A 26,482-nucleotide genomic window follows, 5' to 3' on the forward strand; every position below is an offset into this window, starting at 1 on the left:
TAGTTTAATTAGGTTGACTCGGTCCACTTGCTCTCTACCTCTATTATAATGGTCCGGGTCCCTAGTACTCTAACGATTCCTCCCGGGATTCGGCTATATTGGTCTGACACCGACTCAACCTAACTCGGCTTTTTAACTCGGGCCCAATCACTCTTGACTCGGATCCTTAACTTTAACTTGTTTATTATCTTGGATTATTGGTAGTTTATTACTTGGTGCACTGCTTCCTTATTCAAAGATGGACTCGTTGCAAATTATTTCATGTATCCTTATTACTCTTAAGAACTTTATTTATCAATTTTCTACTGCTATACAACTGCACAATTGGAACGTGTTAGTTGGGCATTGGCCCATTTCCGCAACTGCCGTTGTCTCTTTGATTGAGACAATATTATTGACTACTCTCTTGTTTGCCTTGGATTCATTATTTGCTGACTATTGTCAGCATTGGTTCATAAGTTGAAGATTTGAGTTACATAGGAAAATAAAGAACATGGTAACTCCGACTTCTACACCTTATCTTCCTCATTACACATTACCCTTTTATTATTTAGCAGTTTTTCTCCTACCATCCTTTTATTTGACTCTCATTTACCCCTTTGGCCAACCCTTTTGGAATATTGCTTTGGTTGATCCTTTTATTTATATGGGTGTTTTTTAAGTCCTTTGAGTCTTTTATTGGTACCCTTGAGTTTCTTATCATCATCTTGTGAATGATTGACATTGCCCACTTTAATGATTATTATCAGTATATTTGTTTGAAATCATTTGAGGTTGGTTTCGATTTATCACCCATTTCTACCCTTTGAGGGTCTGTGCCTGGTGTCATACTTATCCTTGAGACACCGTAATGGAGAAACTTATTACTACGTCTATGTTATTTGTTTCAAACTGGGATCACTGCCATTTCCTCCTAGTTTGACGGGGAATGTTAGAAGATATGATGTAACTAAGGTGTCATTAATGTAATTAGTTCATGTTTATTGTCTCATCTTCACTCATACTAAGGTAAAGGGTATAGTTATAACATTATATTTTTATTAGTTATAAATAGAGCTTAAGAAGGAGGGTTTGGACAACAAGTCCATAACCTCATTCTTCCTCCTATCTTTCTCCGCAATGTGTGTTTTTCTTCGTTCTCCATGATGTAATCCATTAAGTCCTCAAAATCAACACTTTTACCAATTAACATCCTAGAAGATTTTACAAAACCTTTATCACTTAGTTTTCGACTTTTCGGGAATATATGGCTAATGAATTAGTAATTGTTGTTCTTGTTTCTTTAGTACCTTCTAGAAAATAAAAAGCAAGAGGCATATGAAATTTTTGATTTTTAAAAGGAGTGGCTACCATTTTCTTGGAGAGGAATAAATTAGCTGGCACTTAAACAAGTCAATTTTGTATGTTCTTGCATGGGGATTACCTCATCGTTTTAATAGAAAAAAAAAAAAACCCTCACCAGGAGAGGTGGTGGGAAAGAATGGGCTTTTATTCTATTCAATTTTAATTAAATAATTTTTATTAAGAATTAAAAATAAAAGAAGGTCAAGAAATGATTGTAGTCTAATTCCAAAGCTTGATGGTGTGAATAACTAATTTGCAAGAAAGCATCATCTTCGTTCATTTATTTCCACACTAGAAAGTAAATGAAACTAGAAATCGAAAGACGTTATCATTATCCCTCGGCTCTTACCCATTCCCACCGAAAGTCGAAAACCCCCGCTGTCTCCCTTTCTTATACTGATTAGCTTCATCCCATGGAGTCCCCTCCCTCTCCAGTATCGTTGGAACTCTCAACGACGACGACGACGACGGCAAGGCACTTCAAGTCGTAGATGAGGGCGCGGTTTCTCGTGAAGGAACAAGTCGATACTCTCTTTGAGGTCGAGACCAGGTGCGTTGGTTGTATGTGGAAAAAGACGCTTGACCATCTCTTGGAACGTAGAGCCTTGCCATGACGTGTTTTCCCATGATTCTGTATCTTACCCTGTCCTGACCCATCAACACTTTCTCGACCAAAGCCGCAGAGTTGAGCACTAGCGTAGCGAATAACGGCTGATTGCCATTTGGGGTTCTTTGGAATTGCAGGGACTCGATACAGTTTCCAAATCGCCTGCATGCACATAGAGTGGGGTTAAGAAAGAACGTATTAGAGTTTCAAATTCTATATACCAATGAAATTTATGACTTGTCTCAACAGGAATCTTAACCGCTTGAAAAAATCAGCAATATCCTTTTCCGATAATGGGTAACCCTTTGAGAAGGTTAGGAACAGGGTGCGGCTCTCGGGAAACCAAGGTCTGGCAGAGGGGTTAAGGCCAGAGATAACAGGTGGCTGATGATGGCTGAGATGAGACGAACGGAGGTTGTTAGCAGGAATTCTTGTTCCAGATCGAAAATCTGGAATAATGGGAGTACTCCGCGGCCGAATGGTGAAACGATCAGGCCGACGTCTTTGCTTATCCAACATCAGCGTTCGGTTAGCACCATCCCTATTTGTAACTCCACCAGAGTGTCCAATCCAACTCCTTGAATTGATCACTGTCGGGCTCTGGCCGCCGTCCTTGAATGGCCTGGACACTGGAAGTCCCGGCAATGAGATATTAACAGCACCGCCGTATCTCTCTGTTAACGTCAAACGGGACATGGCTTCCACCGGGTCCGACGGACCAGACCTGTTGTCCACCGCCTCCAGTGCATGCTGCTGAACTGCGGCCGCTCTGAGAAGAATATCGGAGAAGACCCTGGTGAAAACGTCCTCCACGTAAAGTTTTATCCCATTCCTGAGAGCCTCTCTTCTGCGACCAATTGACGAGAGTGTAAACCATTCACCCATTATTCCAGAAGTTATCTCGAGTCCATTATCAGACGGGGTAACGGCCCCGGGAAGCAGACATACCAAGCAAGCCCGGGCTTCTTCAACCAGGCTGAACATTAACCGGGTGGAGAGTTGAAGCAGGTGACGGATGATACTTCGCTGACCATCTTCCTCAAGCAGAAGCCACAACGCAACGACCTGCATGGATTCCAAAGGATTCATTCTCATTTGCATGACAAGCCGGGAGAAGATAGCCCGCTCCATGAAGTAGAAAGACTGAAGGTCGGGAAGCGGGATCCATGACAAAAGCATGGCTGAAGGGATACCAACGGGAGGGAATAGATGGAAGGAGAAGAGCGGGTTTGTCTTGTATAGGCAGGTGAAAGGGTTCATACGCAGGAGGTGCCTCAACCAGAAGAAAATGAGTTGTTTTGAGTTGAACGTTCCTCTCTCGCGGAGAGGCGCGACGGTTTACCGTAGAACTAACGGTTAACGTCTTTTAAAAAATTTGAAAATTTACCTGTAATGGAAGATTCCTAGAGGGATACAAGAGTTAAACCAATAATCAGAAGTGGAAAAAGCTGCGTTTACCTGGTCCCGTGATCCAGTTCCACGACGAGGCAGCACCCTGAGGCCATCAATGCAAGTGTTCACTCTTCATAGCTTTATTATCTCAAAATTTACAAATGTCAAATATAAACCAACCAAAACAGAAACAAATGAATTTAATCATTTTGCCTAAAATGCAGTTATGGGTTCATCCATCTTGCTGATTCTCTACAAGCTTGGGTTCATCAACAACTTTCTCACCATCTTTATCGTTGGGTGAAGGCAACACATGTTCTCGGATAGAATTGGCAAGAGCAGCTGTTTCCTGATTCATTATTAGGGGTGTTCTTCTGAAACTCTGAAAGATTCATTTCATAAGTCAATTTGAGCTTACAGCAATATGGAGATCAAAACACGGAGAAATAAAAGAATGTTCCATTCTTACATGAGAAGTCCATAGCCGATCCTTTGCTTTGCGAGGAACCATGTGAAGATGTGTCTGCAAGAGGATATGCAAAGGTTTAAACAAATTGAGTTTGTTACCAAACAGAGGAAGGTATGATACATTTCGGTGTTAATAAAAGACATACATGAAATATAACTTGGCCTGCTGCTGCGCCATTGTTAACCAACAAATTGAAAGAATCTGCATTTTTCTTAGTAAATGAGCTAGTTAATGGCATCAATAATAGTAACAGTAATCACAGCAAGCAACTGGCGACAACAAAAGCATGCAAGTCTTAATTGCATCAATCATGACGCTTGAAATGAAGATATATAAATCTTAACCCTGTTACTCTTCCATTTGTAAAGGTATGAGGATATCCTTCCAATAACACTAAATTTAACTACTGCCCTGTGTTAACAATCAGTTTGTTTTCTATATCAAGAAAGTGGATAATTGGTTGTTTCACACAAAAAAAAAAAAAAAAAGTCCTTAATAATTTGTACGTAAATCCAGACAACGTTAAAATAGCAATTTCCAGTGGATCATTTTCCATATAGAAAAACAGAGGTAACAGATTTGCTAGTTCATATGGACCAGCATATCCTGCTCCCACACATGATTGGTGCAGAGCAGCCGTGTGCTGGTTCACATGTATCTGAACTCAAAAACAAAGAGCAAAAGCAGGATTTAGATTTAAAATTGCCATACGGCCACAAAACGACTTGTTTATTCCTACACTAGTTACAAAGGAAAAGTTCTTTCACTCGTACCACTCTGGGTAGCCTTCATAATAGCTTTGCAAAGAAAAGGAACTTTTGAACACATGGCTGCTACTATCTGCATTCAGATATACAAAAGCAATTAGTTGGAAGATTATCAATAAAATAAATAAATGTTCTATCTCCTACTAAAATTTTGAAATTTCTAACACAAGTTTGACTTGCAAAACAACAAATGAGGTTATGGAATCATGAAAATCAGACAAAAAGATTAATCTCTTGCATTAATAAAGTGCATATTCCGGTTCCAGACAAAAACAACCTAGAGGAATACCATCTTAATTGCTGGTGCCATACAGCTTTGTTTCAAGGACGATCATGTGATGTTATATTAAGCACTTAAATGAACATCAAAAGGAACAGGTTATTAAGTTGAAATAAACAGCCAACACTCTAAGATAATACCCAATGGCATAAATTTCCTATGAGAAAGACTAGTTGCTTCCCATGGAAAATTATTTGGAACATGGAACAATATGTACGATGCATTCAATCAACTACCAATAAGATAGAACAAGAGACTTACGGAAGGAGGAGTAGCTTCCAAGGATGAAAAATGGGATTTTGGTATAATGAGAGAGTGCCTATGAAGAGAACAGGGCAAAAGTGATCATGACATAATGATGGTAGCAGAGATAAACCCCCTATATAACTAAAGAAAGAACAATACTTTTTAATGTCTTGGCAAGTGTTTGGAGTAAACCTCAGTCTCATGTATGACAGCTGAAAATATGCTAAGGTAAACCAAAAGCACTACAGGTTATAAAAGCTCAAACATGTCGTGAAATACAAAAAAAGAAAAAAAAAAAGTGCAAAAGTTCTATTAGTTCAGTTTAACAATAAAAATGTAAATATGATACGGAAAATAAAGCATGGATTCTTGAAATTGAAATGTCTTACCCATGACTCAGTGGGTTCAAATCCAAAATACAGAGGCATACATCATCTTCATACAGCTGTGAGGTCAAGAAAGTTACAAAGGAATCAGGATATTAGCTGCTGCGCACAAACACCTACATATAAGTAGCCTCCCATATTTGATTTAGCAGGACAGTGATAAAACATATAACAAAATCTTCTGAGAGATCTCTCTAAAAGCAATTTGCTGCAACTGAATTTGGGAGGTTGTTTGACAACCTAAAGATGTAACAGCTGCCCTAATTGGTGTCAAGTATTTCGATATTCAGGACAAAGTCCTTTCCCACAGAAATCTGTTTTTCATTTTTGGTTAGGGTAATAAGCTATTGAATGTTGTGAGTCATCATCTTGGCTTTGTTCTATCCATTTCTTGATAGATGTTTATCGCTAGACTTGTAGAGGGATAAGGTTCCTAATTTTGGAGAAACCATGTTCTTTTAAGGGAAGTCAAGTTCCCTTATGGTTTGGATACTTGGCTTCTAACTTTCCCCTTTATATCCGTTTTTAATTGTGTGAATTCCTTGTCGAGGGACATACCTAAGGAAGCTATGGGACGTGGGGCAAATATTAACATCCAGTCTTATTATTCTGCAGGTACCAACAAAAGAAGAAGTAGATATCCGGACCGTAGAGGTATGCAAAATTGTGGAACTACATAAATCTGCACATCTTCTCTATAAGCTGTATTTCCAGTACACCCTAAGCGAAAATGAAAAACAGAATTGACTATTAAGTTTAATCTATAAGCTATATTTAGTAATCATGATTAAAACTGAAATCTTCTTAATTCGTAGCAGTATATGCTTTGATTGCCAAGGTTAATTCAGTGACTCTAAAATCTATCTTAAAAACTGTTTACCTTCCACCACTTTAGGGTCTTAAAACCAATTTCGTCTTCGCCAAATACAAACCGGTAAATGTCTTAAAAAACCCGATTTCCAATTTCAGACGCACAAACACAGAAGGTTCAAACCACGTGTGTGACAATCCAAACAAAAAATAATTAACAAGAAAAACAAAATCATGAACAACAAAACTAAGTACCTTGAACGCAGGGGATTCACCTCGAACTATCATACAAAAAATGCATCCGTTTTCCCGTCTCCCTTGGTCATATCCGCCGCCAGAATTCAATAACGGAACCTGCGCAAGTTCGTCAGTTATACGGCCAGGAATTGGTCTTTCCCGGTGGGTTGGGCGGAGGTGGGAGCAGAGAACAGCAAGTCGTCGGTGTTCCATCTAGGAAATATCGAAATTTGCTGTAAATATCGTTACTCTATCGAATTCCGGGATCATGTTTAAGAGGCGAAAGAGAAGATGGAGCTGACCCAAGAGGTACTTGAGACCTCAGAACTCGAGATGTGGCACACGAGGACCGAAAGGATAGAGATTTGACGGTAGGTATCTTTGCCTCTCGCAGCCGGTGAGGTTGATACTTGACGCTGTTTGTATTTTATGAAATTGCAAAGCAATCAGCAAGCAACCCATTCTTGGCTTTAAAAAAGGGAAATCATTGAAATGGGGTCTACCTTATCCAGAGAGCGTCGCCCGCCTTTGAATGGAAATGCGGCAGGAGAAAATAAGAACAGAAGTTACAGTTTTATCTGTACAAATGTTGTTCGTTAGTTCTGTGCAGGGGAGGCCGAAGGTGTCAGATTTTCTGGAAAACGATATGAACTCTACAGTAGTCAACTTCACCTGTGCTGTTCCTTTCATTGCTCATCGATTAATGGCTTCCAGGAGACATTAACCTACCACTGGGTTAAAAAACACTTTATCTATTGTGTCAAAACCAGGGAGCTTTGTATAGTGAGACGGGACCCTAGGGTTTATTGGATTTCTTCTTAGAAATCTAATAAATATCCTATTGAATTTTATTTATTATATTTAGAGAATTTAAAATTAACATAAATTCTAGAAATTTTTGGCCAAACAACACCCTAAGCCAAAGGACAAATCAATCTCGACCCATGTGGTTTAATTAGCATGACTAGGTTTATTCTCCATGGATAAAAAATGCTCAATCTTCAATGTTGCAAAATGTACTTATTTGGTTATGTGTTTTATCTAGAACAATTAAACAAATAATTGAGAAATGTGAACTTAAAAAAATATTAAATAACCATAAATATTTAAATACATATTGATATCATGTAAATTTTAAAAATTGCATAAATATATAATTGACTAATTTTTACTAACTTTCACCGACAATATTTTTGCTGGTAGAACCTCTTCCAACAAAAGATTCACTAGAACATTTTCGTTGCTACATGTTCTACCAACAAATTTGAAGAATAAACTGTTGCAGTTTAAAAACTCTAGCAAAGAAATTCAATTTCATTGGTAGAGAATTCAAAAACTCTATCAGCAAAGAAAAGATTTCGATAGTGTAAGTTAAAAAAACCCCAGCAAAATTTGTAACTCACTAACAAAGGTTCATATTTTGATTTGCCAAATGTAAAAATTCATTGTAAAAGACAACAAGGAAAAAAAAAATTATACCAATTTTTTTTTTACATTTTACTAGTAGAAGCATTTATTAAAATGAATTTTTAATTTTTTTACCCTTTTAAAAATAAAATAAAATAATGATATATTAAAAATTAAAATTATTTAAATTTAAAAAATATAAAAGTATAAATATATAAATTTAAAATATACAAACTACACATCAATTTGGGGGAGGATCTAAAGAATAACTACTGTCACAATCTACTTGGAGTTGATAAAAAACTGACACATGTCGAGCAGAGGTTGTATAGCCTTCGTCATATCCTCATATTTATTTGGTTGAGACTTCAGTCACTCATGAGCCCAACAGCTAGAAACCCTCAATTAATCAACTCATCTTCGAGATTTCATGTGCAAGAAAAACAAGAAGATACTTAAGCTATCTTAAGTACAGGTGGTTGAGCTAAACCAATCTCTTAATGTACTTTGACTTGGGACCACATATATTTTGCACTATATGTAGTCATCAGATGGCTCACCAGCCCCTTTTGCCTCTTGTGCCATCCGCTACATGTCATCATATTGAAGATAGCATAACAAAGTTATAATTTTACGTTCCCCTAAAATAAAGTATGTAAATAAATAAATCTTAAAATTATAATTACACTTACACATTGTTCTTCCGATATTTCAGTCCACCCATATTGTGGCCGATAAGTAATTCAAAATTTCTCAATCTTAGAAGAATTTTTAACTTACAATTTTAAAATAGAAAAGTGATTGAGTTACACTAATAATAAAATATAAAGAAATGCTGAAGACCAATATATACCATCTCCTTTCGAGTGCACATAAATGATTTTTGACCCATAGTATGTTAAAATGATTCTTTAATTTTTAATATTTTTTATATTTACTTGGGAATGTCTTCGTAACTTAGAATTTAAAAATATTAGTTATAAATTATGTTATTATAATTCAAAAAATAATTCCGATTACCTAAAATATCTCCTCCTAAAAGACATTTTGATACATCTACTACTAGTCAATAGTGTTGTAGGGTCGCCCCCTACTACTTGTACCAGTTGTGCATACTAATCTAGTATTTTTGAAATACAATACCCCATATCCAATGCACAATGGCATAGAGCCTTTGCATTATTCCAAATATCAATATCCAATTTTTCCTTCAAAGAGAGAAGAAAACAACAAAACCATACCAAAACGAACAATATAGATCAATTTAGAACAAAATTTATTTGTCAAATTTTTAGTATTTATCTCAAAAGAGGGATACCTATATGATGACTAATTATTGGTGTAGGCCTTAACATTATGCACTACTAAGTACATGTAGTTCCTAAGGACATCGCCTACCCAATGGATATAGAGAGGATTATAAATCCTTAATGCCTTCCTCTATGAATTCATGGACTCCACAAGGATCTTCCTACTTAGCTTTATTGTAATGTTATCTGCTCTAAAGCCTTTCGACCGGCCACGTTCTCTTTTGAGTGACAATATGGATAAAGGGACATCTATATACATAGAGAAAAAAGTACATCGATGTCTTTGAGACACGATTGATTTCCATAGGCACAAACAAAACTTAATTTTGTCTTCTTCCACCTCTTCTTGTCCTTCTTCTTATTCTTCTTCTTCTTTTTCCTCGTTCTCATCTTCTACTTCTACATCATCTTCATTATCTTCATTATCTACCATTTGAACATAGTTGTAGATTTTGGAGGAATATTTGACCTAGCTAATAGCTCAACATAATCGTTCACTTACACAACATGGAGGTTATCATTTAACAACTCCTATTGGTAGGCATTTGTTTCATTAATAGTGGTTAGCTATTGCTCTGACAAATCAAACACATTTATCATAATCAAGTTCTAACCTACATGCCTTGAGCTACTGTCTTTAGGGTCCTCCATGTAAAAAATTTATTCCATTTGAAATGCCAATGTGAATGGATCGTCATTGCACCATGTCCTTAAGACATTGATGACACTGATAAATTAGTCATCAATCTTGATACTTTGTCTTTTATTATTTACACCAAACCACTTGCACTTGAGTGCATAAACAAAATTATTACCCGAGTACTGTAGTTTGATAATATCCATCACACCATAATTTTTTAGGTTATTATCTTTGTAATACCCATTTACAATGATATCGCCAATTTAAGTCCTACAATTTGCCTCAAGTTGCTCATTATGAATGTGCATACCATTAATAATACAACTAAAGTAGTTGTTGTTTGATATAAAACCAATACCTTGGCCCAAACCCCCTAAAATTTTGACCTATAATATATTTGATGACATTAAGGATATTAATCCGTTAGTAACTTTGTATGTGAATCATACATACTTAATGGATAGAATTAACTTTAAAGCAATGCAAAAAAATACTCCTTTGTGTTGTTGGTCCAGATTTGTTCTACCATCTCCTTGCAAAAAATTATTTATGTTTATTGTTTAACATAAATACTAAATAATTAAAAACAAAATTTTATAGTTAAAGTTAACCCTAACATTGACAAATGCTTATAAGAGATATTCTTTGATATCAAAACAATTGTTAAATACAACCCACAATATTTTTTAGACGAGACCGAATAAAAAATTAATTCAGCCCTTTTACTCAGTTCACGGGTATGTAAGCACAAATTGATATTTTGTTCTGGTGGCAATTGATATTTCTATTATAAGTCTGATTTGTCCGGTTAAATTTTCTTTCAACTCTATCCATTTACACAGAGCAAAACATTAAATCTTCATTGTCAATATATGCATCGATGATTGAACTTTTTGAACAAGCTTTATTTCATACTAATATTTTCAAGTTGCATGGAAACCTATCAATCAGGTACATCTATTAATATTGTACTGGATCATAGGGTAGTGCTTCATGTGGTAGATGAACTACCAAATAGACCGTCACATAAAAATCTTTTCCAGCTTACATAGGACTACAATGTCACATTGCGATTTTCTCAAGACATCAGCTCTGAGTGTTTTGGAGCACAACTCTTTAAAAATAATCCCAACTCAATAATTTGTGTAGGTACACTATTTGATAGATAATCACGTAAACTTAAAGAAAACGAAAGTTGCATCTTTATATGATAATCATGACTCTTCAGACTCAATACATGTAGAGGATCCACTTTTATGCATTATGATATAAATGAAGCATACTCATCTGGAAACATTACAAAGTCATACACAAAATTTTTTTTTCTCTTGTTGGGACATTGTGTATGTTGCAGGAGGCATGTTGAATCGCCATCTCTTCTCAAGTGTAGTTATGTTCTTATCTCACTTGCTAGGCCTCCACGTACATTTTGTGGGTTGAAATCATCTCATTGTCAAATTCATGCCAAAGTTCTAAATCTATTTGATGTATCAATGTATTTGTTTCATTTTCACACATCTCAACATGTCATGTACTTAATTTGTTTTTATGTAAACAACCAGTAAAGTCGTGATTTGAGCGGGAATAACATTACACTTTATGAAGGACCAACTTCTATTTGTTGTTTGTTCGTAAAACCTCAACTCTTATTTATTCTAAAACAAGACATCATCATTTGAAAAAGCATGTATCTTCTCATAATTATCCTAACTCGTGCAAAGAGTTTTAGCCTCGTAGTAATTATGAGGTAGTGACTTTCCGAAGGAAATGCTACTTTCTTATATACGAGAAAATAAATTATCTGTTTCCTCATTATTCATGTTATGTCATTTTGATGTAGAATAAACATATAAGAAACTTCAGTTTAAACAAGATTTGACAACTAAGATATAACTTCTGTATGTATCCATGATCGAGTAAATTTATCAACCTCACTTATTTTAACTACCAAATAATCAGTATAACTATTGGGCCTTGGTTGATTGTCATTTAAGAAGGTCTATTCAGCATGTACATCATGGATGAGATCTTGAATTCCATCATGTATACCACCTTCACTTCTTGTTCCATGGAGTTCCCTCATAACTTTCAATGTATTCCCATGAAATGTTCATCGAGTATACTCGATAACATACTATTAATGTAAAAGTGGTCCTTATTTGGTGTATATCCTGAAAAAAAATGGCATTAGCATGCATTTTTTACAAAGCAATGCATATTGTTATTTGAATTCACCCTAGATTTGTTGTATGTCATTTAAAAGAAATCATCTATCTCTTTCTTGTATTCTTCACTCAAGGACCTATTGGGAACAATCTTTATCCAACTCTTGTCTAGTTTCTGTTTAACACTAATATATTTTGCACACAAATTAGTCATCGATAACAATAAGACTATTCTTTGAGATCCCTATTTTTAAATGAGAGGGGTCCCAAAGTATAGCTCCCAAATCATATTCGACTTTTTTGTTTACTAGAATTTGTAACTCTACTCACCCATTCAAAGTCAAAATTGTATACTATTGTGAGGTTACAATTTAAAATACTTGTCAAAATTTTGGTGGCATCTCCTAACACCCACATGCTATAACGACATAATTTCTTGATGTGTATGCACCATACTCTATCACAAGAACACAATATACTAGTCAACAAAGCATGCAATATAACATGATGAAATCATGGAGATGCATATGAAATGCATCGACAACTACCTCAAACTAAAACACCAACGATAATAGACAAATTTTCAAGTCCCAAACTATCCTACAAGACCATTTAAGGGTTATATGAGTATATTTACACTTGTGCAAATTGTTTATAAGATCTCTTGAACATGCATCATTTCAATCAAACAATTTAAGTCAATAACATGATATAAGATTTCACTAGAGAAAATTTATTAGACTACAAAGAACAAAAAGCACATTCTAGAAGTGAGGATGGTGAGATTAAGGATGAGTTCACTCAAACCTACTTGCTTACACCAACAAGACTCTCTACCCTAACTCTTCAACAGGTTTAGCTAAAGTTCGATCAAACATTACGCATTTTATGAGTAATACTATGAATTAATCGAATATTATAGAATACTTTTTTTTTGTCGTTATGGTTTTGTTAAATTATATATTCATATGATGTACATTATTAGTTTTGTATTATATTGGACATTATATTCATATTATTCTTGATATTGATTTCATATTATACTTCAAATTAGTCTGGTATTATGTTGTTCATTAGTTACATACTATGCTCATATTATACTAATCTTAATTTTACATTATGCTCATATTATGCTAATCTTAATTGTACATTGTGCTCAAATTATATTTCTATAATGTTTATATTATGTTTACATAATATGTTTGTCTTAAGTTGACATTACGCTAATATTATGCTCATTTTGGGTCCCTATTAAGTTCATATCATTATCAAATTAAGCTTAGCTAAATTTAGGGTTTTATCACTCTTTGTTCATCTACCCAACCTAAGAACTAAAAGGAAAAAATGAAACACACCAAATCATTCTCCAATACAAAAATATGAGAGCAAAATTCATGAGATGGTCCCTTCGTATTCACCCTCTTAAAAGATGCAAAAAATATCTCCTTGCCGCATAGACACCATTTCATAACACTTCAATATTTCAAAATAAAACAACGAACATAGAATATTATACCAAAAAAAATACGTGGAATATATCAACATCAACAAAAAAATATAAACCATTCATTAGAGTTAGGTTTGGGTTTAGGGTTAGAATTCAAAGTTAGAGTTGGGACTAGGGTAAGGGTTACGGTTTACAATTTAGGGTTTAGGGTTTCTATATGTTTTATTAAATTCCTGCTTAACTGAGAATGAGAGAAAGTTACAATATACCCTCATCTCTTAAACTCTCATAACACTACTCTTAGCATATCATCTATCTTGGTTTTTATGGTGTCAAGTGGTGTACAGTTCTAGAGCCAATATTATCATTAGAATCTGGATCCTCATCCTTACCTAGATCCATCGAGAATAGGATCCAGTTTTCAATATGGAATCAGATCTTGAACTGCAACCAAACCCAAATCCAAATCCAAATCTAAACATGAAACCAAATTGAAATCCAGGAACACCCTCCCCCCCTATCCTTCAACTCGCCCCTTACGTAAAAATTAAACATTTTATAATAATAAAAATTGAAAATTATTTACAACAGGTTGAAAAGGAGCAGCATGATGGCAAGAGGAAAAAATGGGGAGGGGGAGAGAGAAAAAAGCATGGATTTCGACCGACTTGTGTTGCACTAAATTCCAAGCTTTATTTGACGTCCTTCAAAACTTAAAACTCCCATTGGAAAAAAGCAGAGAAAATGATAATTTTCCGATACTAATGGACGTGTGTGTTTTTCACAACAAAGGAACCATAGAATGATCTGTTCTCATGGGCATCACATTCCTGAGGAACAAAACAAAACGGGGGCTGAGAAACGCAAAGCGTTAGGCATATTCGGTTGATCACTTATCGTCTTTTGTCAAAACTCAGCAATCTGAACTCAGTTGTCCGATCTGGTATCAGATAAAAGAGGATCAACTGGCATTTGCCGGCATCAAACCAACAGTCGAACAGAATCTCAAACCTCGCGTTGTGGGCATCACATTCCAAGCCCGCCACCCACCATGTCTTCGTGACATTCACAATATCCTGCCTGAAACAGACGTAAGCTGGCCTGTTCATCTCAACCCTCAAGTGTCGTCTGCTCGAATTCGAATCCAAGATTTTTTTCCCTATTTTCATCTGGGAGAAGAATTTTCGAGTAAACGGAAATTCGGAAGGTGGAGTTCACTTTATCTTCTTTCCGAGGTTTCTGTTCCCATCTTTTAGGCTCCTATGAGATATAAAGGCAAAGTTAATTCCCCCTCGAGAAATTTGGGTAGATATGATTCTTCTGACGTTAAGTGAATAAATATCAACTTCAAATCTCCCATAAGCATCTCAACTAAGATGGGAACATTTAATATTCTCTCCCCAAGCTTACGCGAATTGAAGCTGTGTGAGTTCTCCCCAACTCTCTAGAAGGGAACTCAATTCATCTTCCTCCGCCTGGAGATTCTAACCTACAAAATGGGTCATTTGATTCCCCAAAGTGGAGAATTTTTATGAGTATTTTGATGTAGACGGAGAAAATATTGTTTCCATGATCTAAACATCCTCTAAAGTCAACTTGCAGTATGAAGCTTTCGTTAACGAGTTTAAAGTTTCATACATCTGTGCCTCCATTCCCTACAGTGATATACCCGTACTTCGGAACAGAGAACATGGCCTCCCTAGAAAACGGCGAGGTCCTTAATATGTATCTTACTTTTTTTTTTTTTTTTTTTTGATTGAGAAACATTCTACACAGGACGGCAGGGATTCCGAGCTTTCACGATCATGGAGAAAGCATCATGCAGGATTCTAAATCGAGCTGAGATCAGAAAAAGCAACCGATTTCCAAAGGAACTCCCACTAATTAATCACTAAATGTAGAGAATGTACATAATCCTCTGAATGCATTGGAAATGTTTCTCCGGAAAGTTAGAAATTTATGAAGGGTCAAGTTTGTTATTTTCACTCAGAGAAGTTAAATCTTCTGAGTTCTGTCCATCGAAGGCTTGCTTAGCGGTTCTCTTACACGAAGGCATCCGGGAAAGAGAAACCTTTGAGAAAATTCGTCTACGTAGCAGAATAAGAAGAAAGAGTAAGTGCAAAGCTAGCTCAAATTGCTTCCCATCCATGAACTGGAATTTGGGGACGTAGGATGCTAGCTGAGCTCTCTTGTATTGTACATTAGTAACTTAAAGTAGCCATTTTTTAAAAAATTTGGTAACTTCCCGTCTAATTTGGTGAATCATAGCTATTCATCGCAGCATGTTGTCGTCCTCCACTGTCTAATGAGATTCTGAACAATCCTATCCTTATCAGAAACACTATCTCTTCCTATAAATACACTACCAAGTTTCAGTTTCCAACCCAGTGAGTATCAAGTATCTCAATAGGTGAATCTTTAATGGCTGGAGCCAGTAACATCTCAGGTGGGTTATCGAAGCTCATTGCAAAATTTTCATGTCTGAAGCACAAGCAGCCTCCTCACTGGAACCAGGTCGCAAGCGAGTCAGTCCACGGAGAGCAGCTTGTGAAGGACCTCTCCGAGTGCGGTACCTGTGTTGAAGAGAACAAAGTCTGTACTTGTGGGGATTTGTCGGGAGAGGTGATAGACAAAGAAGATAGTGGGCATCAACTGAAGGGAAATAGTTCCTTTGCTCACTCCGTCATCAACATGGCTGGAATGCTGATAGGTAACATACCATGTCAAACTAGCTTTACTGCTCTTCTCATTTCTGAAACAAATTTTGTGAACATGGACTTGTCTCTGACCGATATTTGATTCATCATATGCCAGGCCTGGGACAACTATCAACCCCATACGGTCTGGAGAATGGAGGATGGGTGTCTGCTTTCCTTCTCGTAGGGCTTGGAATCGTCTGTGCCTATACCTCTCATCTCATGGGGAAATGCCTCCGCAAGAGCCCCAAATCAAAAGATTACCAAGATATCGGAAAAGAGGCATTTGGGGTGAAGGGCAAAGTGATAGCTTCTGCATTTATTTACGCAGAGATTTTCCTGGCTCTTGTATCTTACACCATCTCTTTGAATGACAACCTGACTACAGTGTTCAGAGGAACCCACATTAGCATACCTGGGGTTCACCTCTCCACCTATCAACTTCTCACTATGGTTGCTGTCCTTGTAGCACTCCCTAGTCTTTGGTTGAGAGACCTTTCTTCAATATCTTTTCTTTCCACTGGTGGCATTTTCATGTCCTTTCTCATATTTATAACAGTAGCATGGACAGCGGCATTTGGTGGAGCTAACAAAACGATTCCACCGCTTCATATAAAAAATATTCCTGGGATATCTGGTCTTTATATTTTCAGCTTTGCCGGCCACATTGTTTTCCCAAACATTTACACTGCCATGAAGGATCCATCTAAGTTCACAAAGGTAATTGTCGTTGTTTAATTTGTCTTCATGAACTGTTCAATTTGGTAATAGCTACAATTACTTTCAATATTGAACTTTTCTTCTTCTCCTTCTTCTTCTTCTTTAATTCAGGTTTCCATCGTGAGCTTCACGCTAGTAACTGCACATTATACAGCTTTGGGCTTCATGGGTGCCAAACTTTTTGGCCCGGCAGTGTCCTCTCAGATCACCCTCAGCATGCCTCCCCATCTGCTTGCTACAAAGATCGCACTCTGGGCGACCGTACTCACTCCAATGACAAAATACGCTCTTGAGTTCGCACCAATCGCACTTCAACTAGAGCATAATCTTTCTCCTTCCATGGGTTCGAGGATGAGGATGATCATTAGAGGAACGACAGGGTCTTTTCTTCTTATAGGGATTCTGGTTTTAGCGCTTTCAATCCCTTACTTTCAGTATGTACTTGGGCTCACCGGTTCTCTTATCAGTATTAGCATTTCGATCATCTTGCCCTGCGCCTTCTACTTGAAGATTTGTCGTTCTCAAGTGTCAATACCAGTTTTCATCCTTAATATTTTTGTCATAGCAATTGGAGCTCTGCTTGCTGTCATAGGGACCATTTCCTCTTCAAAATCACTCGTAGAAAGCATCAAAAGAGGTCACTCAACTTGAGTGTTACAAAAAGTAGGTGATTTGAAAGTTTCTTCTGTGTTGCTTGTGGAAGAAATCAGCTGCAGGATTTAAGAGTGTGTGCTAGCTGTATAAGCGGGGTGAACAGAGAAAGAAGAAGCTGGAAGAAAAGGATTTCCTTGTTTATAAAGATGAAATGGGTGATTGATCACCATTGTCTGTAAATCATGTTACTTATGAAAGAGAAAAAAGTAAAATAATGATGAAATCTTGCACTCATGCTGTTGATACAACGACATCCGGGAAGTGCTTAGTCAAATTCAAAGCCTTCTGAACTGATCTCTGGAACCCATTCACTACTTGTCAATGTTGTGATTGGCAATCGGGGAGAACATGAATCAAAGTTTCTAATTGACCTCACCTTTATGGATGTAGAAGCCATAGGGAATAGCTATAAATCTAATTATAGACAAGGACCAAAGTCTCTCTCCCCTTCTCCAATAATTAATACCAGAGCATTTGCTTCCATTGACGCTGGCATCTCTGCTGATTTGATCAAAGTCAGGTATATATTAAATTTTGATGGAAGCCATTTACGATTCATCTCTCTCCATGAGACAAGGATCAAATATGTCGAGCATTCTCCCCCTATCAACTTTTCTCTGATCACTGTTTCATGAACACTTACGATTCATGTTACTTAACCTTGAATGAATGTTAAGAAGGGTAAGTGGTGACGTCCCTGAGTTTGCTTTTTCACAGAGGAGAAAAGGTGAAAGCCAGAAACACGGTTGGAAAAAGGAAAGGCAATTTGGAATAAACAAATGACTGCTTCTAGAAGGAGCATCAAAATTTGCCAGGCCTGACCGCCTGAGGCAGAAATCGCTTCCCGACAAACGGAATCCAATGTATCTGCAGATAGATTCGGCAGTGGCCAGCCACCCCTCGACGCCGTCTTTTTACTCACAAATTTGGTCTCTATTTAAAATTTTAAACAGATACGAACAAAGGTGATTTGCCCATTTGTCCTCTAATTTTTCTTCTTTGAAGAAATAGGCGTGAGTCACAGCAATAAGACAAAGACAAAACAAAAATCTAAAAAAACTTTACGATTACAAGTCAAGCTTATTTATTTTTTCCCAGTTCTTCCCTGTTCTTCCCGGTTCTAATATAATCGATGATGTCAACGCATACGCGTGCATCCGTACGCGTGCGGCAACAATTTCTTCCAGCCGGATCCGGGTTTCAGTTCCGCGCCTATCTGCCAGGAGGGCCGAATACGATCCGGATTTCACGTCTTCTAAAAAGCTGCGTTCCCTTTTGGAAAAGTTGTTTTTCTGGAAATCGGCTTTTTCAGCTCTCTTTTTATTTTCTAAATATTTTTATATGCCACGTTCGCTGTGCAATTTTCTGGTATTTCGACATCTAACTTGGAGAAGATGGTCAAGATTGCACCGCAAGAACGAAGAAGATGATCAAGATTGCACCCGATGCCCAGCATCAACCAACAATTGAAGCTCTACGGGAGCTTCGTGCACTCGTCATTGGAGACATAACCGAGGAGAATCCCAAAATTGATGAACATTTCAGGGGAAGACGTGAGGAAGCCTCTGGTTGGATGCTGATGAGACCTCCACTACGTACATCATAACAATCACCAAAGCCTAACCGACGCCGATTCCGGCGACGAATCTTTCCACCATCGAAGGTGCAACCCCAAAGAAGACAACGACGACAAAGGAGCTCTTCCCAGATGCCGCCAATCCAATCAACTCGTGGACAGCGAGGATTCCCATCAAGATTTCCAGTTGTACGTCGTTGTTCCTCCCGTTCGGCTTCTTCGGTGTCGCCACCTCCATGTAAGAAGTAGACCCAACAAAAGACGTTGTCATACCATTCCTCTCCATTCGCCTCCTCTGATTCATGTTTTTCATTGTTAAGTTCGTGGAAGTTCATCTTCGAGCTCGCCGTTAAGGTTGTGGCGTTCGTTTTGTCAAGATCCTCTCAAAGTTCCTTCTCTAGCCCTGTATGGCTGCTATGCTGAATTCGTTTGGGATTGAAAGTTGTCGGACCACCTATTTGAGTTAGAGTTTGACTTCATTGCCAGCACGAATCCATTCTAGATCGTCGGCCTTGCTACATTGATAGTATTTTCTTGCCACTAGTTTGTAGGAGTTTATCGATTCAATCTATGAACTAGTTAACCCAGCCTAATCAATGGGTCACATGTGACAAAGGAAATTTCTTCCCATAAATATAAAAAAGGGGAAGGGCTACAAGGGAAAGAAGGCGGCCACCCCCTCCCCTCTCTTTTGGCACTAAATAGAGAGTGAGAAACCCCTTCCCACCTTTCTATGGATTGATGTAAGGGGCTCCTCCTCCACAACCTTCAGCACCACCGAAGATGAGAGAGGGGACAAGTGGTAGCCTCCTCTACCTCATCATCATTACATAGGGATGTTAAAGTTGTTACTGAATGAACTATTGAGACTATTTTTAGTCTTTAGACCAATTCTTCTGGATTATTAAACGGAAGAACTTTCTGTTTTCTATAAGGCTATATGTAAGCCATTTATTTCTTTCAATAAATGGATTTTTCATCTCCCAATTCTTGCTTTGAATTCACAAATATTCGACATTTGGTATCAGAGCAGGTACTCATATGTGGGTCTTCACCCAGATTATCCACATGTAAGAGCCCAGATGGCCTACACATAAGGGGGAGTGTTAAGGAATAGTCTCATGTGGATTAGTGAGAACAAATATGTTAAGTTTATTAGTTTGAAAATGTGCCTCCTAAGGTGACTAGTCATTATGGGATAGGCTTTGGACCCAACTTCATATAGTATCAGAGTAGGGTTAACTAGTTCCACGACGATTCTGGGAGGAAAATTCCGATCGGCAAAGCCACGGGCATAGAAGGAGAGAATTCTGAAATCTTCTCTGGCGAACCCACGATTACCCCTCGTCTTCTTGTGCCACAACCGTACCATAGAAGGATAAGGTCACATGCAACATCTTTGTTGGTGCTCCAATCCGGTCTTCCGAGAGACTTTGCCGCCAGTGGTCGTTAGCAACGAGCGGTCTATCAAGACCTCTTGTCCCATCGCTCTCTATTGGCGCTCCGATCCGGTCTTCCGAGAGACTCTGCCACCGGTGGTCGTTAGCAATGAGTGATCCATCAAGACTTCCCGACGTTGAGGCCTCGCCGCTAAAATAGACTCCTCCGTTTTGAAGACCTCCAATCCCGCACTGTTTCAGGAACCAATGTCACGGGGACGATGATGCCTTAAAATTAGTTCTGCCCAAAGTTAGGAAGTGGAATTAATTCGAACCATCGGGTGTAGATCGGACTAGCGACCGACCTATACCAGACCAAACCTGAGCTGAATCAACTTTTGAGGCCTAGTAAATGAGTGCAGACCAGACCCAGACCAGCGACCTGACTCGGACTAGACCAGAGCCGAGTCAACAATAGAGGCCTACTAAGAATGGCAATTGAAAGTAGCTTTGTTCAAACAATAATTCCAAAGCTTGATGAACACTATGATCACTGGTGTATGCTCATGGAATTTTTTTTGCGCTCAAAGAAATATTGGGACTTGATAGAGGAAGGGATCCCTACTGTAGAAGCAGGGGCAAAACTCACAGAAGGACAAAAGAAGTTGATTGCAGATGCAAAAGCGAAGGATTTGAAGGCTAAGAATTATCTCTTCCAAAATATTGATCGATTAGTCCTGGAGACTATTTTGAACTGGATACAATGAAGAATATTTGGGACTCCTTGAAGCAAAAGTATAAGGGGATGGCACTGGTGCAGTGTGTACAATGACAAACACTTCGAAAGGAATTTGAGGTGCTCAACATGAAGGTAGGAGAATCTGTGCATGAATACTTTTCTCGAACCCTTACTATAACCAACAAGATGAGGGTTTATGGTGAGAAAATGGAGGATATTGTGGTCATTGAAAAGATTCTACGATTTATGACTACAAAATTTGACTATGTTGTGTGCTCTATTGAAGTGTCTAATGATCTAGACTTCTTATCCATTGATGTATTTACAAAGCAGTCTTCTAGCGCATGAACAATCATGTTGTGGAAGAGAACAAACATTGAAGGTTACTTATGAAGGATAATCAGGGGGAAGAGAACGAGGTCGTGCCAGATTTAGAGGAAGAGGGGATGAGGTAGGCAAAGCTTTGACAAGTCTACCATTGAGTGTTACAATTGTTATAGGCTTGGACATTTTCAATATGAATGCCCAATAAAGGGGATAAAGACAAAGACACACTATGCATAAGTTAATGAAGAAATATTGTTAATGACATATGTGGAATCCAAGGAAGTTAGTAAAGAAGAGTTATGGTTCCTTGATTCAAGTTGCAACAACCATATGTGTGGCAAAGAGTTTTCTCCATGCTTGATGAAAGTTTTAGCAATTTTGTAAAGTTGAGAGACAATTCAAGCATGGCTGTGATAGGAAAAGGAAACATACGAATGTTGGTGAATGGACTTGTGCAGGTCATCGCTGAGGTGTTTTATGTTCTAGATTTGAAAACTAATTTGCTAAGTGTTGGACATCTACAAGAAAAGGGGTTTGCAATTCTCATACAACATGGAAAATATAAAATTTATCATCCTAAGAGAGGATTGATCATGGTGACTGCAATGACTTCAAATAGAATGTTCATCTTACTTACCCAGAAACAGCTAAAAGAAAAAATATATTTCTCTTCTCTTACAGAGGATCAAACTCGGCTTTGGTACTTTAGATATGGACATTTAAGCTTCAATGGCTTAAAACCTCTTCAGTAGAAAAGAATGATGAATGGACTGCCTCAATTTATAACTCATTCGACAGTATGTGAAGACTGTTTGGTAAGAAAACAACGCAGAAATCTATTTCCAAAAGAGAGCACATGGAGGACTTCTCAAAATCTTCAACTGGTGCACGATAACATCTGTGGACCAATAAACCCCACTTCAAACGACAAGAAAAGGTACCTAATCACTTTCATTGAAGATTTTAGCCACAAAACTTGGGTTTATTTATTGGTAGATAAATCAAAAGCTTTCATTACTTTCAAGAATTATAAGAGTTGCGTTGAGAAAGAAATTGGTTCATATATAAGATGTCTTCGCACTAATCGTGGAGGAGAATTTACAAAACACGAGTTCACAAAATTTTGTATGAAAAATAGCATACATAGACAACTAACTACGACATATACTCCACAACAGAATGGAGTTGCGGAGAAAAAAAACCAAACCATTATGAATATGGTTTGAAGAATGCTTTCAGGAAGAAATATTCCAAAAACTTTTTGGCCTGAAGTAGTCAATTGGCTGTCTATGTTATGAATAGAAGTCCAATTTTTGTAGTTAAAAACATGACTCCAGAAGAAGCTTGGAGTGGAACTAAACCATCAATTGAGAATTTCAAGGTGTTTGACTGCGTATCACATGTTCACATTCTTGATAATAAGAGGACTAAGCTTGATGATAAGAGTATGAGATGTATTCTACTTGGAGTTAGCCAGGAATCGAAGGCATAAGTTTGTATGATCTAGTTTCTTAGAAGATAATAGTAAGCAGAGATGTGATGTTTTAAGAAGAAAACAGTTGGGATTATAGCAAGAGTCATGAATAAGTTATTATAGCTGATTTGGATTAGGAAGAAAGTGACAAAGAATCTCTCAAAATAAATAACAATGGAGGAAACATTGGAGCTGATCATCGTGACAATTCAATAAAAGATATAGAGGGTGATCTTTCAGATGAGCCAAATGAAGAAAATAAGAGTAATGACAATGAAGAAAGAGCCAGAAAGCCATCAACTTAGATGAGAGATTAAGAAAGTGGAGAAGGACTCTCTGAGGAAGAAAATACCGAATACCAAGCTTTGTTTGCAGGCAGTGATCCAGTCTCTTTTGGGGATGATGTGAAAAGTATGAAGTGGAGAAAAGCAATGAGTGCATAAATAGAAGCCATAAACAGAAATAATACGGGAGTTGACAAACTTACCCGTTGAAGCAAATAAGGTTGGGGTAAAATGGGTTTATAAGACAAAGCTCAATGAGAATGGAGAAGTGGATAAATACAAAGCCCGATTGGTAGCAAAGGGATACACTCAAAATCATAGAGTAGATTATACTGATGTTTTTGCACCTGTAGCTCAATTGGATACAATTTGATTGGTGATTTCTCTTACAACTCTATAGGAATGGACAATGTACCAATTAGGTGTAAAGTCAGCCTTCTTGCATGGTGAACGAAGTGAAAAAGTATTTATCGAACAACCTCCTAGCTATGAACTGAAGGGCAGAAGGTATTAAGACTGAAAAAAAAAACCTTGTATGGGTTTAAGCAAGCTCCACGAGCTTGGTATAGTCATATAGAGTCCTATTTTATGAAAGAAGGATTTGAGAAATGCCACCATAAACATACTTTATTCATCAAGATTAGAAATAGAAGTAAGATCTTAATTGTGTGTCTCTATGTGGATGATCTTAAATTTACTAGGAATGATGAGTTTATGTTTGCTAAGTTTAAAAAAAACATGATGCTTGAATTTAATATGACTGATATTGGAAAAATGAGATACTTTCTTGGCATTGAGGTGATGTAAAGATCAGATGAAAACTTTATTAGTCAAAAGAAATATGTATAGGAAGTGTTGGAGAGGTTCAACATGGACAAGTGCAACCCAGTTTGCAATCTTATGGTTCCTAGATTCCAGCTCATAAAAAATGGAGATGGAGTGAAGATAGATAGTACTTTCTATAAGCAGTTGTGGAAAATTTTATGTATTTGACTGCCAGTCGTCTAGATGTTATGTTTGTGGTAAGTCTCATCAGTAGATTCATGGATTGCCTCACTGAACTTCATTTCCAAGCAGCAAAGAGGATATTAAGGTATTTGAAAGGTACTATTGATTTTGGTGTGTTCTATAAGAAGGGAGAAAGTGAGGAATTGATTGCTTACACAAATAGTGATTATGTTGGGGATTTAGACGAGAGGAAAAACACTTCAGGTTATGTGTTTATGTTGGGCTCAGAAGCAGTATCTTGGTCCTCGAAGAAACAACCTGTAGTCGCCTTGTCCACTACTGAAGCTAAGTTCATTGTTGCAACCTCATGTGTCTGTTAAGCAATATAGAAAAGAAGGATATTAGAAAATCTCAATCATGCTCAACATGATTCCACAATCGTTTATTGTGATAATAGTTCAACAATCAAACTTTCTAAAAATCCAGTGATGTATGGTTGCTACAAACACATTGATGTTCGTTTTCATTTCCTTCATGAGCTTACAAAAGATGAAATTGTAAAGATGGTTCATTGTCATACGTATGAGCAAATTGCAAATATAATGACTAAGCCTTGAAAGCTTGACACATTTTTGAAAATACACGATCTGTTGGGTGTTTGTTCGGATCTGGGTGTAAACTGATTGCTTTGATCTCCCGATTCTTTGCTTTGAATACACAAATATTCGAAAGGGGACATGGCCATCCTTCCTTTTTTTTTTTAACAAAAAAAGGCTAGGGAGGGATTTCCTATTTGGTGTGATGGCATAGGAAGCGACAAAGAGCCTTCATTCATCATCAAAAGGGAAAGACAATGACCTGGTCACCAACTCGTTGAGGTGATTAGGGTTGGTTGGACCCAAGTCAAATGGGTTTGACTGCCAACTGACCTAGTATGTCATTGTCATGACATCATAATTCAAAAATAAATACTAAAAATAAGTTAGATGGGAAAAATTTCTTGCGATCTTAGCTCCACCGGCTTCCCTCTACGTGTGTTTTTATATATATGAAGGGTGTAGGGACCCCCTACCCTACCCATCATTTAGAACGATGAGAGGGAAGGGAGCCACCCTTTTCCTTTTCTTGGCAGTGGAGGCGTGGGTCGACCCAGTCATTTAAGGCCGTTCACAAAACCATTTGGGATATATGATATTAAAGAAATGGAGCTGTTCATAAGCACGCCATTGATGACTAAATTAATGACCAAAAAGAGAGTTGTTCTCGTCTGAAACATTGCCACCAACTTCGAAATATAATGGTTGGTTTCTTCTGGAACTCATTCAGAGTCGATCTCCTCGAAGACGAAAGAACAGGGAGATCCGCCTCAGCCTACCGCACTGATTTTGGAGCAATTATTTCAGCTGCATCTAGTCCTCGTTTACGTCTCCGAAAAGCACATGAACCCACTTGCAGCCTTTTTTTCCAGGTTGGCTTTCCCGTTTCTGAAAAGCTCAAAGTTCCGGTGTCCAACCAGCAGGAAAGGCTCGACTCCCTCCAACCACTCGTATGAATACGATAACGTATAAATTGCATAGATAATAAGGGTAGATTCCAAGCTTCCAACCACCTGCGACACTGCTGCCTTTATCATCAGATTAAACAGTTTCCAACCACCTGCCTGGTCCTACGTGACCGCTGCCTTTCTTCTCCTGATTAATCATTTTAAGTAAATCCAAAACGAGAATAAATGGGTGTTTGTATTTTGTGATCGAATAAAGAAATAATCACCAATCCTGCTTACAGTCTCAACAAAAGTAAGAACAGTACTGAATTCGGTTTGCTTTAGCGTCTTTTTGTATTTCTTTCTGTGTATGTTAAGTAAGCTGAAATTTCTCGTGGAATTGTGGTATCTCCGTTTCCAATTTTCGCTATCAAAGATCCAAGGCAAAGAAAGCGTCCAACGAGATATGATCTGAATTACACTTACCAGTATAGCTAAATCTTAAATTACATCCACATCACAATTTTAGCCATACCCTGATGCCCAAATCTTCCTCATAATCAACGCGACTAACATAGTTGAGAAGAAATTACGAATTGACTGAGATATGGCCACAAATTAACCCAAATCTGAAGAAAAAGAAAAGCAACCCATCTCACTGGAATGTCTCAACAGGCAGATTGCATAAGCCGGTC

General features: G+C 37.6%; 2 protein-coding genes across 2 annotated transcripts; one reads left to right on the plus strand and one right to left on the minus strand.

The window, feature by feature from the left end:
- Nucleotides 1-2,753: 2,753 nt before the first annotated feature.
- LOC137958071 (adenylylsulfatase HINT3) lies at nucleotides 2,754-6,942 on the minus strand. The gene is made up of 9 exons (XM_068805241.1): nucleotides 6,841-6,942; nucleotides 6,557-6,751; nucleotides 5,495-5,550; nucleotides 5,121-5,178; nucleotides 4,586-4,652; nucleotides 3,958-4,013; nucleotides 3,813-3,866; nucleotides 3,410-3,725; nucleotides 2,754-3,016 (listed from the first exon to the last, which is right to left on the minus strand). The coding sequence occupies exons 2-8, from the start codon at nucleotides 6,749-6,751 to the stop codon at nucleotides 3,576-3,578; spliced, it is 636 nt and encodes a 211-aa protein (XP_068661342.1). The 5' UTR covers nucleotides 6,841-6,942; the 3' UTR covers nucleotides 2,754-3,016; nucleotides 3,410-3,575.
- An 8,986-nt stretch (nucleotides 6,943-15,928) lies between these two features.
- On the plus strand, nucleotides 15,929-17,574 carry LOC137945471 (amino acid transporter AVT1H-like). The gene is made up of 3 exons (XM_068791369.1): nucleotides 15,929-16,217; nucleotides 16,322-16,923; nucleotides 17,035-17,574. Exons 1-3 carry the CDS (start codon nucleotides 15,929-15,931, stop codon nucleotides 17,572-17,574), a joined length of 1,431 nt encoding a protein of 476 aa, XP_068647470.1.
- Nucleotides 17,575-26,482: the final 8,908 nt, after the last annotated feature.

The sequence above is a fragment of the Aristolochia californica genome, unplaced genomic scaffold (genome assembly GCF_029961685.1).
Source record: "Aristolochia californica isolate CCGP_79_NKW_82.1479 unplaced genomic scaffold, dmAriCali1.0.hap1 SCAF_1, whole genome shotgun sequence".
In the NCBI taxonomy this organism is placed as follows: Eukaryota; Viridiplantae; Streptophyta; class Magnoliopsida; order Piperales; family Aristolochiaceae; genus Aristolochia; species Aristolochia californica.

Coding starts and splice junctions, on each gene's coding strand:
- LOC137958071 (XM_068805241.1), bottom strand. CDS start 6,751: ATGGAACACCGACGACTTGCTGTTCTCTGCTCCCACCTCCGCCCAACC. Junction 5,179..5,494: donor TTGAACCCACTGAGTCATGG/GTAAGACATTTC, acceptor TTCTCTTCATAG/GCACTCTCTCATTATACCAA. Junction 4,014..4,585: donor TATGAAGGCTACCCAGAGTG/GTACGAGTGAAA, acceptor AGAAAAATGCAG/ATTCTTTCAATTTGTTGGTT.
- LOC137945471 (XM_068791369.1), top strand. CDS start 15,929: ATGGCTGGAGCCAGTAACATCTCAGGTGGGTTATCGAAGCTCATTGCA. Junction 16,218..16,321: donor CATGGCTGGAATGCTGATAG/GTAACATACCAT, acceptor ATCATATGCCAG/GCCTGGGACAACTATCAACC. Junction 16,924..17,034: donor ATCCATCTAAGTTCACAAAG/GTAATTGTCGTT, acceptor TCTTTAATTCAG/GTTTCCATCGTGAGCTTCAC.